At 28.9% G+C, this 13,915-nt stretch overlaps 1 protein-coding gene across 2 annotated transcripts; it reads left to right on the top strand.

Annotated features, from left to right (window-relative positions):
- Positions 1–3,874: 3,874 nt before the first annotated feature.
- On the top strand, positions 3,875–7,786 carry LOC102591564 (SUMO-conjugating enzyme UBC9-like). 2 transcript variants are annotated; one of them, XM_006350537.2, is made up of 5 exons: positions 3,875–3,983; positions 4,090–4,167; positions 5,207–5,334; positions 6,490–6,594; positions 7,462–7,786. In XM_006350537.2, the coding sequence occupies exons 2-5, from the start codon at positions 4,098–4,100 to the stop codon at positions 7,603–7,605; spliced, it is 447 nt and encodes a 148-aa protein (XP_006350599.1). In that variant the 5' UTR covers positions 3,875–3,983; positions 4,090–4,097; the 3' UTR covers positions 7,606–7,786.
- The last annotated feature ends 6,129 nt before the right edge of the window (positions 7,787–13,915 follow it).

Raw genomic sequence — 13,915 nt, 5'->3', positions numbered from 1 at the left:
ATACTAGATACTTCTATGATACATATGAATGTACTTATATGATACTCATGTATCTAAGTGTTTAATTTGTTGGATACATCATATATTGATAATAGATACATCAAATTAATGAATTTATTAGTTTAAAAGTAATAAAATGAAATTAATCAAGTCTTTTATTAACAATATTAACAAATTTATTATTTCAAAGAATAATAAAATAAAATAAATTAAACATATATACACTCCTTGATTTCCACCTTATATTAAGGGATTTGATTAATTTAAATTTCTAGAATTAATTGTCCATGTATTCTGAAAATCCTCAATTACTCCTCTAATTAAGGAAATCAGTTACAACTAATTAATTTAAATAGATAAAATATGTATCTCGATTTTAAAATTTGTCAGATACATGTATCTCACGGATTCAAACCCATGTATCCTAAGCATGAAATATGGTAGAGGAAGTAATATTTAAAACTATCGGGAATCTTAGTAATTAAGACCTAAACTAGTGGGATTTATGTAGTTTGCCCTTTTCTTTTCCCCTAATAATTTATCCAGTGGTCTTATTTTTCTTTTCTTTTTTTATCCTATCAAAAATCTATATATTTTTAAATTTTTATGACAAGTTGAAAAGTAGTATCACATAAATTGAGATAACTAGGGTAAGTTTTTCAATTTCAATATTATAGATAATAACTTTAAGATTATAAAATTTAAAAGACTATATATATTTTTAATTTAAAATAAAAAAATTCAAATATCTCTAAATTTCGCCGTCAATCAAATTGAGACACTTTTAGAATGACACGAAGAATATAGGTAAAGTTCTTAATTGAGCTTTGTATTTTGGATCATTCATGCGAATATTTCTATTGTCAGGTGTTCTTTTATTTTTTACTCTAAAATTTAACTGTCTTAAATTTTGTACAATTCAACACTTTTAAGTAAAAAATAATTAATCGACAATACCTCTAATATTGAAATAACAAATTAAATAACTTTTTCATTTGGTATAAATTTATATGTTTACATCATAATATATCACAAGTATATTTTAAGAGACATACCAAGTTATTATGTTATAAAAGACATAACTTAATTTTTATAAAATTTATATTGAGTGAGGGGCAATAACTCAATTTCAGAATTCATAAATTAGAAGGCATAATTTAATTTATACAAAATTTATGATGAGGGTGCGTGACAAAAGATTTCTAAACCTATATAAAAGGACATATAAAATATGTAAGATTGTGGGAGAGAAGCTTGATTTTTGTGGGTGCATTCATGCCCAAGGAGGTATGTACTCATTTTATGTTCCATTAAAATATGTTAATACTAGATTATCTAATATTAGATGTAAGATTATTCTAATTTCTTCCATTGTAGATCCTTTTTAATAAAGAGGAATTGAGATTTTTTACCTATCCTAATTACAATTTAGATAAGGATTTCTCATAATAAGAACATTGAACATACAATTAAAAGAAATTATAAAAGACTGTCAAATAGAGACGCTTCCATCTTTGTGATCAAATAATGTAACATCGACTCAAAAGGAGAATGAAAATTCAACATTTAAAAAAAACATATTACTTATTTTAATAGTAACTACTTTTTGTAAAGCAAAGAAAATGTTTTATTGGACTTTCTATAGTCTATGCAAATTGCAAGGAAGACTTATTCAATGGATGCAGCTTTAAGCCTCAAATCTATACCTTATGTGGTCAAATATTACTCCATCGATCTGTTTCAATTTACACGACTTGATTCGGAGGATGAGAGTCAATTTAATTATTTTTGTAAAATATTTACTTTTTAAAAATAAAATTTAGATATTTAAAAATGGTATAAAAAGTATTAGTACAAGTTACAATAGTTAGTAATTCAAAATATTTAAGGAAAAAAATTGAAACGAAATGAAATATATAGTTATTTAGGAATTTTTATGCATGAGTTATTTATGCGCCGATTAATAATGAATAGATTATTATTAATTTGAATAATATATTCTAATTATGTTAAAGTGTGTGATCATCTCATTTAGAAGTTTAAGCGGTTAGGGAAAATACACTTTTTATTATTTAATTATATTCTCAACAAATTAGGTATTTTTGGCTTCAAGTAATTTAGTCTATGTGTAGTTAATTTTTCTTTTCTCCACACTTTATCTCTTTCAATAACAACATATTTAGCCTCATTTTCCAAGTGAAATTTGAAGAATGTGGTATATACACAACGTTCTTCTTATCTTACGAAAATATAGAGAAATTGTTTCCAATAGACCGCATGGTAATCATATCAAAATACTATACAAATTGAACTTAATTTTCTTAACTTTCAATATGTGTATTATTAATACCGTAAATCAAAGCGACATGAATTGTGCATCGATTATTTGAATACGACCATTTGAATACAATATATTCTATACTATATTTTATGATGATAATTGATATCAATTGTTTCTGTACCTTCCACCAAACGATTCCAATATAGGAATATCGTTTTCTTTGAAAAGAATATAATATGTGTAAGTGGTCAGAGATATGGGACGTAGACATTAAACCCAAATTGTGAAGCAAACACTAGTGTAAGACATAAAATTATTTACTGAATTTACTAGTAATTCTTAACTTTTTATATATAATTCATCTCTATTTACAGTTAAATGGAATTAACATAAATTTTTTGTTATTTATATAATTTTATTCATCGTTAATTTTTATATATTTTTTTATATTGAGAACTATTCGAGTATACTATAGTTAAAAGCCATGAGCCCAGTTGGCCAGTTGCCTATCCACTGTCTCCAACTCATATATATTTATATATATTCCACTGTATCCAGCTCATATTTCCTCTCTTTTAAAGAATCTTATGTAAAGATTCTTGAATGTTTATTTAATCATTTCCTATTGAGTACCATTTTCTTTATGCTTAATATTTAATCGTAAATTAGAATATTTTATTTAGATATTTGAATTAGATCATGTTTTAATTGACTATCTTAATTTCAAACAAATTTTAATTAGATATTTTTGATTAATTATTTATTGTGTGTTTTCGTTCACGTATTAAATAGTTAAATTAATCACACATATTAGTATCATTTCTTTTATCTTTCTTTTCGGTAAAGACATTTTCCGATTGGTTATAAGAGTTTCTTTACTACTTCATGCTTCTTTTCTTTTTGGTCAATGATAGGATATTTCATTTGATTTAACCTTTATCGGGAAGTACAAAATCACTGCAATTATTATTATAATATACTTTTGGTAAGAAATTCATCTCTACGTTATCATACAAACAATTGTTTGAATTGAGAAATTCATCTATGTTCATAAAATATATTAATATGAATAACAATTAAACATAAACTATTTGATACTTCTCACCTTTGCAATAAGAGGAGTCAATGTCAGACAGAGAATAAAAGAAAAAAAACATATATATGAAGATCCAAATGTAATTCCAACTATACATTTTTTTAACTCTACACTGTGTTACAAAGTCATTAATACACAGGGAAGCAATTGTAGATATATTTCAACTAGCAAATATAGGTCTAATACATCGACTTATTTTTTAACATGATCTTAATTGACTTTTAATTTTTAATATGCATAAATAAACATACACGTCCTACATGACATAATATAAATAAATACGAGTATATTTCATGCGAATGATCATATGAAATGCATGTTTAAAATTATACACATCGAAAATTAAAAAACCATCGGTTGAAGTTAAATTAATTGGTTCGATTGGGAATGATTATTGTAGAATTTAGTTAAGAAACGGCGGGTCGGCGAAAAATGGAACTCTTTAAAATTTAATCACTAAAATAAATACTACTCCTACTGTGCGGGGCGAGGCCACTATATAAATGGTCATTTTTCCTTGACGGATTCATCATTTTTCATCTTTTCTTCTCCTTCTTCCGTGTTTTTGTGCTGTTCATCCAAAGGAGGATCCGGTCTCTCTGTCAGGTCTCGTTCATCAATTTCATCAATGTTTTTATTTTTTGTTAAGCATAATTAGATCAATTTTTTTTCTGTTGTATGTGTTATGGATCTCAGAAATTTTGAATTACAGGAGTCGCTATGGCTTCCAAGCGGATCTTGAAGGAGCTCAAAGATCTTCAAAAGGATCCTCCTACTTCTTGTAGTGCTGGTAAAAAACTCAATTCTCTTGATGCATTTTTTTTGTATACACGCAATTTAATTTGTTTTCCACTTGCTTTTGTTTGAAATTTTGTTTGCTAAACAAATCTGTTACAGTATTTGAATTGTTGGATGTATGATCTGATTGTCAAATCTGTTATTTGAATTGTTGGATGTATGATCTGATCATTGAGGAGATCATTATTGAGATTTGGCTGTAGGCCATTTTTTAATCTCGTGGTCTGAAAACGTAGTTCATTTTGTTACCGCTGATCTGGCTGCCACAAAATTCTTATATTTTTTTGCATCAATGTTTTGTTTTTGGCGTTATTCCGGTTTGTTAGTTTGATTCATTAACTCTAAACATGTCAATGGCTGAGTATTTTGTCACTTAAATGGAAGTTATGATATACGTTCTGGTTTTCGTGTGTCATTTGTATGACGGTGATTGCTTAGTAGGCTTGGCAGTGACATAATTGAATTGGATATCAAGGGGACAGGAAAGTTTACGCGAGATGTGGTGCTAGAATGCATAACTCTCTGTTTGGCATTGTTCGTGCTGGGACCTTTATATGTGAAACTGCAATAATGTTATACAGATGGATTCTTGTGTATTCCTTTGTATGTGCTAGCCTATAAACGAGCCATCCTCCTCCTTCCCCTGCCAGTTAATTTAGTGGTTTCTTCTTCTCTTGAATACTTCCGATGAAACAAGTAGTCAAAGTCGATTTGGTTAGAACTAAGAACTTTTGCTTTTTGATATAAACGGTTGTGGCTTAAAATCAGATTTTTCTTTTAATAAAGACGTTGTGATAATTTTTTCTGTTCTCTGTATCAAAATATGCTTATGTCTTGTACTTCCTTATAAGAAAAAACTAGTAATTCAGTCAAGCAGGTTCTTTCCTTTGTTTATCAGTGTTTGGATTCATATGAAGCATCCAGACCAAACCCTATTAACCACTTATCTTAAAACCTCTCTAAAGGATAATTTTGTTGGGCTTTTCATTTGTATTTTGTTTTACTTACCTGCCTAAAACTGGATTTCTCAGGACCTGTTGCTGAGGACATGTTTCATTGGCAAGCAACGATCATGGGTCCTCCAGACAGTCCTTATTCTGGTGGAGTTTTCCTGGTGACAATCCATTTTCCTCCAGATTATCCATTCAAGCCACCTAAGGTGCATTGTGAGCTCTTGTCGTTCCTTAAATATTGCATTGATCATAGCTGTTGATACACATGACTTCATAGATTAGTTATGGGCCCTTGATATCCTAGAATTTGCTGGTTCTAAGAGATCCCGTATATCGAATAAGTGAACCTGATTTTCAATTATTATCGATGCTACAAGACATTTTTTTTTAGTGAATCCTTAACTTTAACACGACTGATTAAGCTCCTTTATGTCAAATTGGGGGGATGACAGGCACGGTTCCTTAATCTTAAATTCGAAAGCTAGCTGAAGAAGGACTAGGCTCAGCTCACATTTTTTGTGGACTATCATGCTTATGTTGTTTTTAGCTGCAGTATATTGTCTTTTGAAGATCCCAATAGTTCTTGCTTGATGGGTTGATATTCACACGAAAGAACTTTTTATTTGTATCTTTTGTGTTCTTTATACCGTGATCTCTGTTGAATCGTGTTTGGTTCGATATATCATATAGAAGTCTTCTTCCTTGTGCATTTTGAGCATTTGTTACTTTCTTTTTTGGTTTACTCAGATACTCGAGAGTAATCTTAGCAGCCTCAAATGAGATAAAAGTATATGATGTTAAATGTAATATTGCAGAAAGGACTGTATAATTAAGGATTGTTTGGCAAGTGAGAGAATTTTACAGCACAAAATACTTTAAGTGTGACAAGTGACAAAAGCCAATTTTAGCTGTCTTCTGCAGTTTACAATAAACAAATAAGTAAATAATGGCCAGCATGTAAAAATACTGATTTGTGATAATCGTTTAAATCTTTGAGTTAACCAAACATCAGTATAATTTTAAAAAGTTTCTCTAAGTTGTGATGGCATCAATAAATCTGACAAAACAGGTCAAAATATCTCTCCAGATCATAAATAGATGTCAAATAGAATAACTAAGGCAAAAGATCGAGGACTCTCCATGAGTAACAGGTCAAAATATCTCTCCAGATTATATAAAAATGTCAAATAGAATAACTAAGTCGAAAGATCGAGGACTCTCCATGAGTAGTCACAAGTATCATTTTCTCCTTTGCTGTTGTGCTTGATTTGGTGACATTCTGTATTCATTTCTTTCTAATACTTTTGTCATTGATAATGAACTTGGATGAAAGACACTCACTATTGGTGTAAATCTGACAGGTGGCTTTCAGGACAAAAGTTTTCCACCCAAACATAAACAGCAACGGAAGCATATGCCTTGACATTTTAAAGGAGCAGTGGAGCCCTGCCCTAACAATTTCCAAGGTTCATTTCTTATTACATTTAAGCTGTTTATATTTAAAGTACTAATATTATTGTTTTAGTGATATTTCTTCAAGTGTTCATAATACCCTTGTACTTCAATAAATTGTTCTAAACTTATATGGGGCAATCTTGCTTCTTTATTTTCCTTTTATTTGGGAACTAATATAAAGATTGAGTTAGTTAGATCTTTGTTATAAGAAACAGAGCCTTGTGTAATGCCACTAGAAAGGCTTATTGTTTACTAGTCAGAACCATACGATTTACTATATTTTTAAAATTTCTACATTAAAGTAATCAGAACTTATTTTGCATTTCCATATAATACCATGGGCAAATCACAATGTCTGCAAACTACTTTATAGGAATATTCCCAGTATTAATCTATGTCGTTTATTTTAAATTTCCAGTTTGTCATGATCATAGATCAGAGTTAAACACGTATAATAGACTACAAGTACTTAGATTCTTGGCATCTTGGGTCTGGATTTCCTCTTTAAGTTATGCCATTAGAGTACCTATCCTAATATCTTTCTCATCCACTCAATGTATGCCTCTGACCATCTATCTTAAGATAAAAATGCTCTCATTGACTCCACATAACGGAGTTTTTTCAACTAATGGGAATCCTCCAGCCAGTTTACCTTTTTCACTACTGGTGCATGTTAAAAGGAGGGGGGGCCTTTGAAAGTCAGACAACTCAAAAGCTCTCTTAGGATGATCAGCCACTAAATTTGCTTCTCGAGGATGTGTTGCATTATTGAAGCTTTAAATTTCTGCCGAGCAATAAAAAAAGCAATGTGTGACCATGGATTACTTCTGCTCTGTCTCTCCACTTATTTGTTGATAACTTTTTGTTTCAATATTCAGGTGTTGCTTTCGATATGTTCACTTCTGACGGACCCTAATCCTGATGATCCTTTGGTCCCGGAGATTGCACACATGTACAAGACAGACCGGAACAAGTACGAGAGTACTGCAAGGAGCTGGACCCAGAAATATGCCATGGGCTAAATGCACATTGGTATTTGTGGGATCAGGACATTGTACTTTCAGACACTTTGTTATTTACATTGAATATATTAATGAGTTCATCTGTTCTTTGAGGGGGAGGAAAATGATGGATGCTGCTCTTTAATAGTTGTATGAACAATTTGATCTTTGAAAGAAACCAATGAATTAACCTTTTCTTATATTTGCAGACCATTTGTTTCGACAAAGCTAATATAGATATGAATATTTACATCTCCTTGCATGCTTTAGCTATGCTGTAGCTGAAATGCGGGATAAGCATTGGAGCCCTTCAATTCCCAACATCCCGTGTTGATTGTTGGGAATTGAAGGGTCCAATCAAGCTATAAGTTTGGCCAAACAAGCTATTAGTTCCATTTCTCAACTTCATATTAACTTTATACTTGGCACAGCAAGCCCAAGAATGCTAACCATAAGGCATAAGCATTCAACGTCATCTTGAAGGCCGACATAGATGGTGTACATTTCTGGGCAGGCAACTCGTCCTTCTGCTTGGATGAGGTAGAATAATGGTGTTCGGATTAATTTGTACATAATTTAATTATTTTCACTAGCATAAATATGAGGTAATTACACAGGTGAATGGGAAGTATATTTAAACCTCTAAAATCATTGTTAAACATTTGGCGTAAAGCTTAGAGTTAACTGTACTATTAAACCGTGTATTGTAGATTGTCCAGATATCAGCCCAATAACAGAATCAGAAAAGCTGACGAGAAACTACACCCGATGAACCTAGAAAAGGGTCAATTGCACTTTTGCCCTTTATTTCGTGGTAGATTCTTTAAATTTTATCTTTTGTAATAAAGAATTATTTTACGAGATATAAATTTATATTTCCATATCATAATATTTCATAAATTTTATCCGAATATGACTTTAATTTCTAAAAAAACTTATGTCTCATGAATCGATTACTAAAAGGTAAAAATTATGACTAGAAAACCGTCCAATGCTAATATAATGTGGAGTAATATATAATCCCAAAATAGTACTCTATATATCAGTTCTGATAGCCTGATCTAAATAAGAAAGGTGGTCCATTTTAGCTTTGGAATCAGAAACGGCAAAAGGGCACGGTGACTCATGTGACATGTCGTGTTCTGGGAAAATTAGAAATTTCGTTAAAAATGTTTTACACTCTATTTGAATCGTTGTTACCCATTGTATTGTATTGTATTGTATCGTTATCATATCTACAATGTTTGTTTTGATTGTTACTTAAAATGTACTGTATTGTATTGTTAAATTTCGTTGTTACGTAACAATGAAAACCTCTATTTTATGAAACAACCGATTTGGTGTGTTCCCATTGTTACTTAATTTCTTTTTCCAATTATATCCCGACATAATATTTCATAATACTTTTTTACCCTTTACCCTATATTATTTAATTCTAGTCAAACCTCCTACCGTAGAATAATTAAAGATACTTTAGTAAATTTGTAAATTACAATACAGTACGATATATTCAAACCAAACAATAAAAATGTTATTAAACAACAACAAACAATACAGTCTAGCCAAACATTTTATCTACCATACAGTACAGTACAATAGAGTACAATACAATACAGTACATTATGAAACAATAGATAACAATGATCCAAACAAAGTGTAAATTTAGGAAAACTTTCAGAAACAACAAATATTAGTATAATTTTTCATGAAGGGTGCCCAACTAATCACTCCTACGCCACTATAATCACTAGTTAATACTATATACTATTGTTAAATATTTATGTTATACTGGTCAAAAAATAATATTCAAGGAGATGTACAAAAATGTCAGATAGAAAGCACATTAAACCTTGTAACTATATTTAATTGAATAACATAATTCTATCAAGGGTCGTGCACACTAGTGGGGGGAGGAAAAACAGTAAGTCATGGTCTCTGAAAATCAGGTTCATTAGAAACCTAACTCCCACAATAATTTCTTTTAAAAATAGTTAGAAAGTATTGATCCTTTCCCCAATCAGTTCAATTGAATTAAAAAATTTATCCTACTTTAATGTAATTAAATAAAACCTTTTATGATATATAAATTATTAAATCCTCTTGATAAAGGAAAATCTTTCCGTTTAAAGGCAAATGGGGTTGAGAAATTGCTTATGGTCACAAGTATAATGTTCTAATATTCTTTTAATCCCTCGTATAAATAACTAGCTTTGCCACATAATGCATCGATGTCTAGAAAAAGAAAAAAGACGAAAAATTGTATATTGTATGTATTTGAAAGTTGAAACTCAAGAATTTGTTATTCGGGTTGAAGATGGAAATTCAGATGCATTCCCTTGACTGTAATATTATATTGTATGTATAATACTATCGTTTTTTTTATATATGTAATAAATATTCTCACTAAATTCTTCATGTATTAATTTTTTATATTTTCAATGAAAATTTTGACTTGGACTAATTATATTATTCTATTTTCAAGACGATGCTGAGATGGATAAGATAACTCCCACCTCCATATTGCAATTATTTCTTAGTGCGTGTTCCCCCTTAATTATTTCCTATTAATCTCCTAAGAATACTTTATAATATATGAATTATTATCATACTTCCATATCTCTTTATTTCTCAATGGGATATCATTATAAAGTTCTTGACTTAATCTTCCATCATATTTTCTATTACCCAGATTAAATAAGATTTTTTTGGCTAAAGTATATTAAAGTTTATTCATATGAATATGACATCTTTATGTTTTATATTTCCGCAAATTTACATATTCTAGATACCTTTAAAAGTTCTTATTTGTTAAAAAAATTCAAAAAATTATAATTGGACATTTGATTATATTACAATGAGAAACAGTTTAGATATATCATTATACGCTGTAAAAAAAAAAATCTATTTTTTTATACTTTGTTTAAAGTTTGGTTCATTCATATTTTTCGTCTTTATAATTTTTGTTTGAAATTATAGCCCCATAATCACTAAAACCAATATTATACAGGAAAAATGAAGATTTGCTGAGTATCTCTGCTTAACAAAAAACCCAGACAATAAGTAGTTGGATTAGCTGGTAAACACTGGAATCTAGGGCATCTAGTGTTTGATGACACCATTAATTTAGTCGATTATTTACATAATTATGTATATGACTCAATGATTAATTATTAACAATCTACGAAAAATCCTTGAGTGATGTTTATTTCTTTGAGAGGAAAAAATCAACGCTCTACATTTTACTATCTTTTTCTCAAATTATCTGTTCGTGTTTTTCTTTTATACATAGCTTAAAAAAACACTAATCACAAAGAGTTTTACAGTCTTACTCTTATTTATGTCTTAAGATATAAGATCTCTTCATTAAATATTTACTTTATTTATGTGACATCATTTTATTTATATAATGAGAAGATTATTTTAATTTAAAATTTTAAAAATAATAAATACTTTGAGATAATTATTTTTAAGAATGATATGATAGATAATTTTAGACGGAAGGATTAATTTAATTTTGTACAAATATGTGTTATAATCTCGAACGTAGAATCGAGGTGTGGTGTTGTTGAAATTCCGTGAGTTTCCGTTTTATTTGCTTCTTTGATTTGATTTCACTTGGCTCAATAAGGGTCCAAACTCCAACATAAAAAGTTTTTATATAGGATTTGCAAATTATTTTTTCCTCCCTTATTTTTTGATTAGATTTAAGTTATCTTACTGATTACTCTCTCCATCTAATAATAATTATTCACTATATTAAAAATAGTTGTCCAATAATATTTGTCTAATTGTTGAAATATTTTTAAAAATATTTTTTGGTTTAATATGTTATACATTATTATAATAAAGAAAAATATTTTTATTTTTAAATAAAGGTTTAAATAACTTAATACAAAGTTAATCAGTCAATTTTGATTTAAATAACTTACTACAAAGTTAATCTGTTAACTTGTTAATCTCTTAAATTTGTCAGAATATTTCGTTTGAACACTTAAACTAAATCTTATTTCAATTGAATATCCTAACTCTAAATAAAGTGTTTCAATTAAGATTTGATATCATTTGTGTGGGGGTTGGGTTATGACCCATTTTCAGCCATTTTGACCTACACATTTCAGCCCGAATTGAATGAACTTTGAGTGGATTAATGACTTATTTGTTTATTAACTTTCATTCATTTTGTTTACATATATTTATGGAAAATTATCTAACTATACAGCTTTTTTAATTATATTTTTTAAAATTTCCTACTATTTGAATAAATTACAAAAGTTCTTACTCTCTTCTATTCTCGGATACATCATTCTTACGTGATGTATCGAAATGCGATATATAGGTATATCTTGTATCAACAAAGGTAATGTATCAGGAATTGATTGATGTATAGGGACAAGTGTGTCTTGAATAAAAAAAGTAATATTGTATTTGGGACGCGATGTATTAGACGTTGAGTGATGTATCTGAAACTGGGACGTGATGCATTGGAACGTTGAGTGATGTATTCGAAATCCGAACGCGATGTATTGGACGTTGAATGATGTATCCAAAATCCTTAAATTTTAAGGAATTTTTGTAATTTAAAAAAGAGAATGGATGAGATATAATTAGTTTTTAACACTCTGAGATTTGTGTAAAATATATCTGTCTATTTGATATCTCTACGCTCGTTCGACACCACAATAGATCATCAATAGTTTCATGAATTAGGACAACTTATTTATCAAAATTACTACCGTAATAATTAAGCTTAGTACGAATTACAAAATCATAAATCAGCACTACTGAAGACATGTGAAGTGTTGCTCCTAATCTTTTCACAAAAATGAAATAAACCACTCTAATAACTTGTTAAGGTATTTTGCATGTTAATAAGCACTATTATTTTTTATAAAATAAACTGAAAGCTCTACACATGTTCACTTCCTCATTACATCTTTTTAGAGATTTCATGTAGTACCTTTTCAGGTAGATTATTAAATGACACACCAACTTGAGATATGAAAAATATTGGAAATCACCATCCCTTTTTATGGTCTAAATTATTAATAATATAAGTAGTGTAATACCGAATACGTATCTTATTTCTTATTGTAATTATAGTAAAGTTCAATAGCATGATAAGCTGAACATGAATCAAATATCTTTAAAGTGAATCAATTTAGCTCTGAAAAACGTAATATTTTCTCAATTCAAAAGAAGTTATCTCCTTTTGGTTTTAAAAAATATGATATATCTACTACGTACTCAATTAATAAAACACTAGGTATTACTAGTGTTTGTCGACGTTCTTCAAAGTTTTAGAGTGTGTTTGGTATGAAGGAAAATATTTTTTGGAAAATATTTTTCAAATCAACTCATTTTCCTCAAATTCAAGAAAAATGACTTTCCTTCAAAAAGTAAGGAAAACATTTTCCAAAATTTTCCTTCAATTTCAATTCAATTTTTTTGTTGAAATAATAAATTTAAAGCTTTTTTAAAAATATATTTTTCAACTTCAATTTTTATTTATATTTTACCCCACCCTCACAATATTTTTAATTTCAATTTTTTTTTTTTACCCTATCTCACCCCTACCCCCCCTCTCCCGCACCAGCCCCACCACCCCACCCAACCCAAAAATAATTTAAGTTTATTTTAAAAAAATATTTTCAATTTCAATTCAAAAATTATTTTCTACTCTCTAGTAAAAATAAAAGATATTTTCTTAAAAATAATTTTCATTCATAAATCAAACACTAAAAAATATTTTTCGGAAAATATTTTCTAGTCACCAACCAAACATGAGAAAATAAGTCAAAAATCTACTTGTTTTCTAGGAAAATATTTTAACATTTTCCTTCATACCAAACACACCCTTAATGTTAACACAATCTTTTTTAATGCGGTGGAGGGTTCGTAAATACTTATCTCAATTGATGTGGCACACTTTTCTTTCTAGTCAGTCTAAAAATAATGTCATATTTCTATAGCTGAAGATAATTTAACTCTTAAAATTACCTTTTTACCCTTAATAAAATAATCTATAGTCACACATAGGGGTGTTCACGGTTTGGATAAAAATCGATCCAAACCGAAAAACTGAACCAAACCAATAAAATAAAACCAATTTTATTTGGGTTTGGTTTGGTTTGGTTTTAGATTTTTGAAAACCGATAGTATTTGGTTTGGTTATGGTTTTATTCAAAAAAACAGAAGAAATAACCGAACCAAACCGATGAATTATATACATATATTTTATTAATATACATACTTAATATATTATTTTTATAAACAATTTTAAAGATCTTATACATATTTTCATTAAAATTTCTTTATAATTTACTTATTGAAA

The sequence above is a fragment of the Solanum tuberosum genome, unplaced genomic scaffold, assembly GCF_000226075.1.
Source record: "Solanum tuberosum cultivar DM 1-3 516 R44 unplaced genomic scaffold, SolTub_3.0 scf00126, whole genome shotgun sequence".
NCBI classification, from domain to species: domain Eukaryota; kingdom Viridiplantae; phylum Streptophyta; class Magnoliopsida; order Solanales; family Solanaceae; genus Solanum; species Solanum tuberosum.
This window is presented reverse-complemented; position numbering and strand designations above follow the sequence as displayed.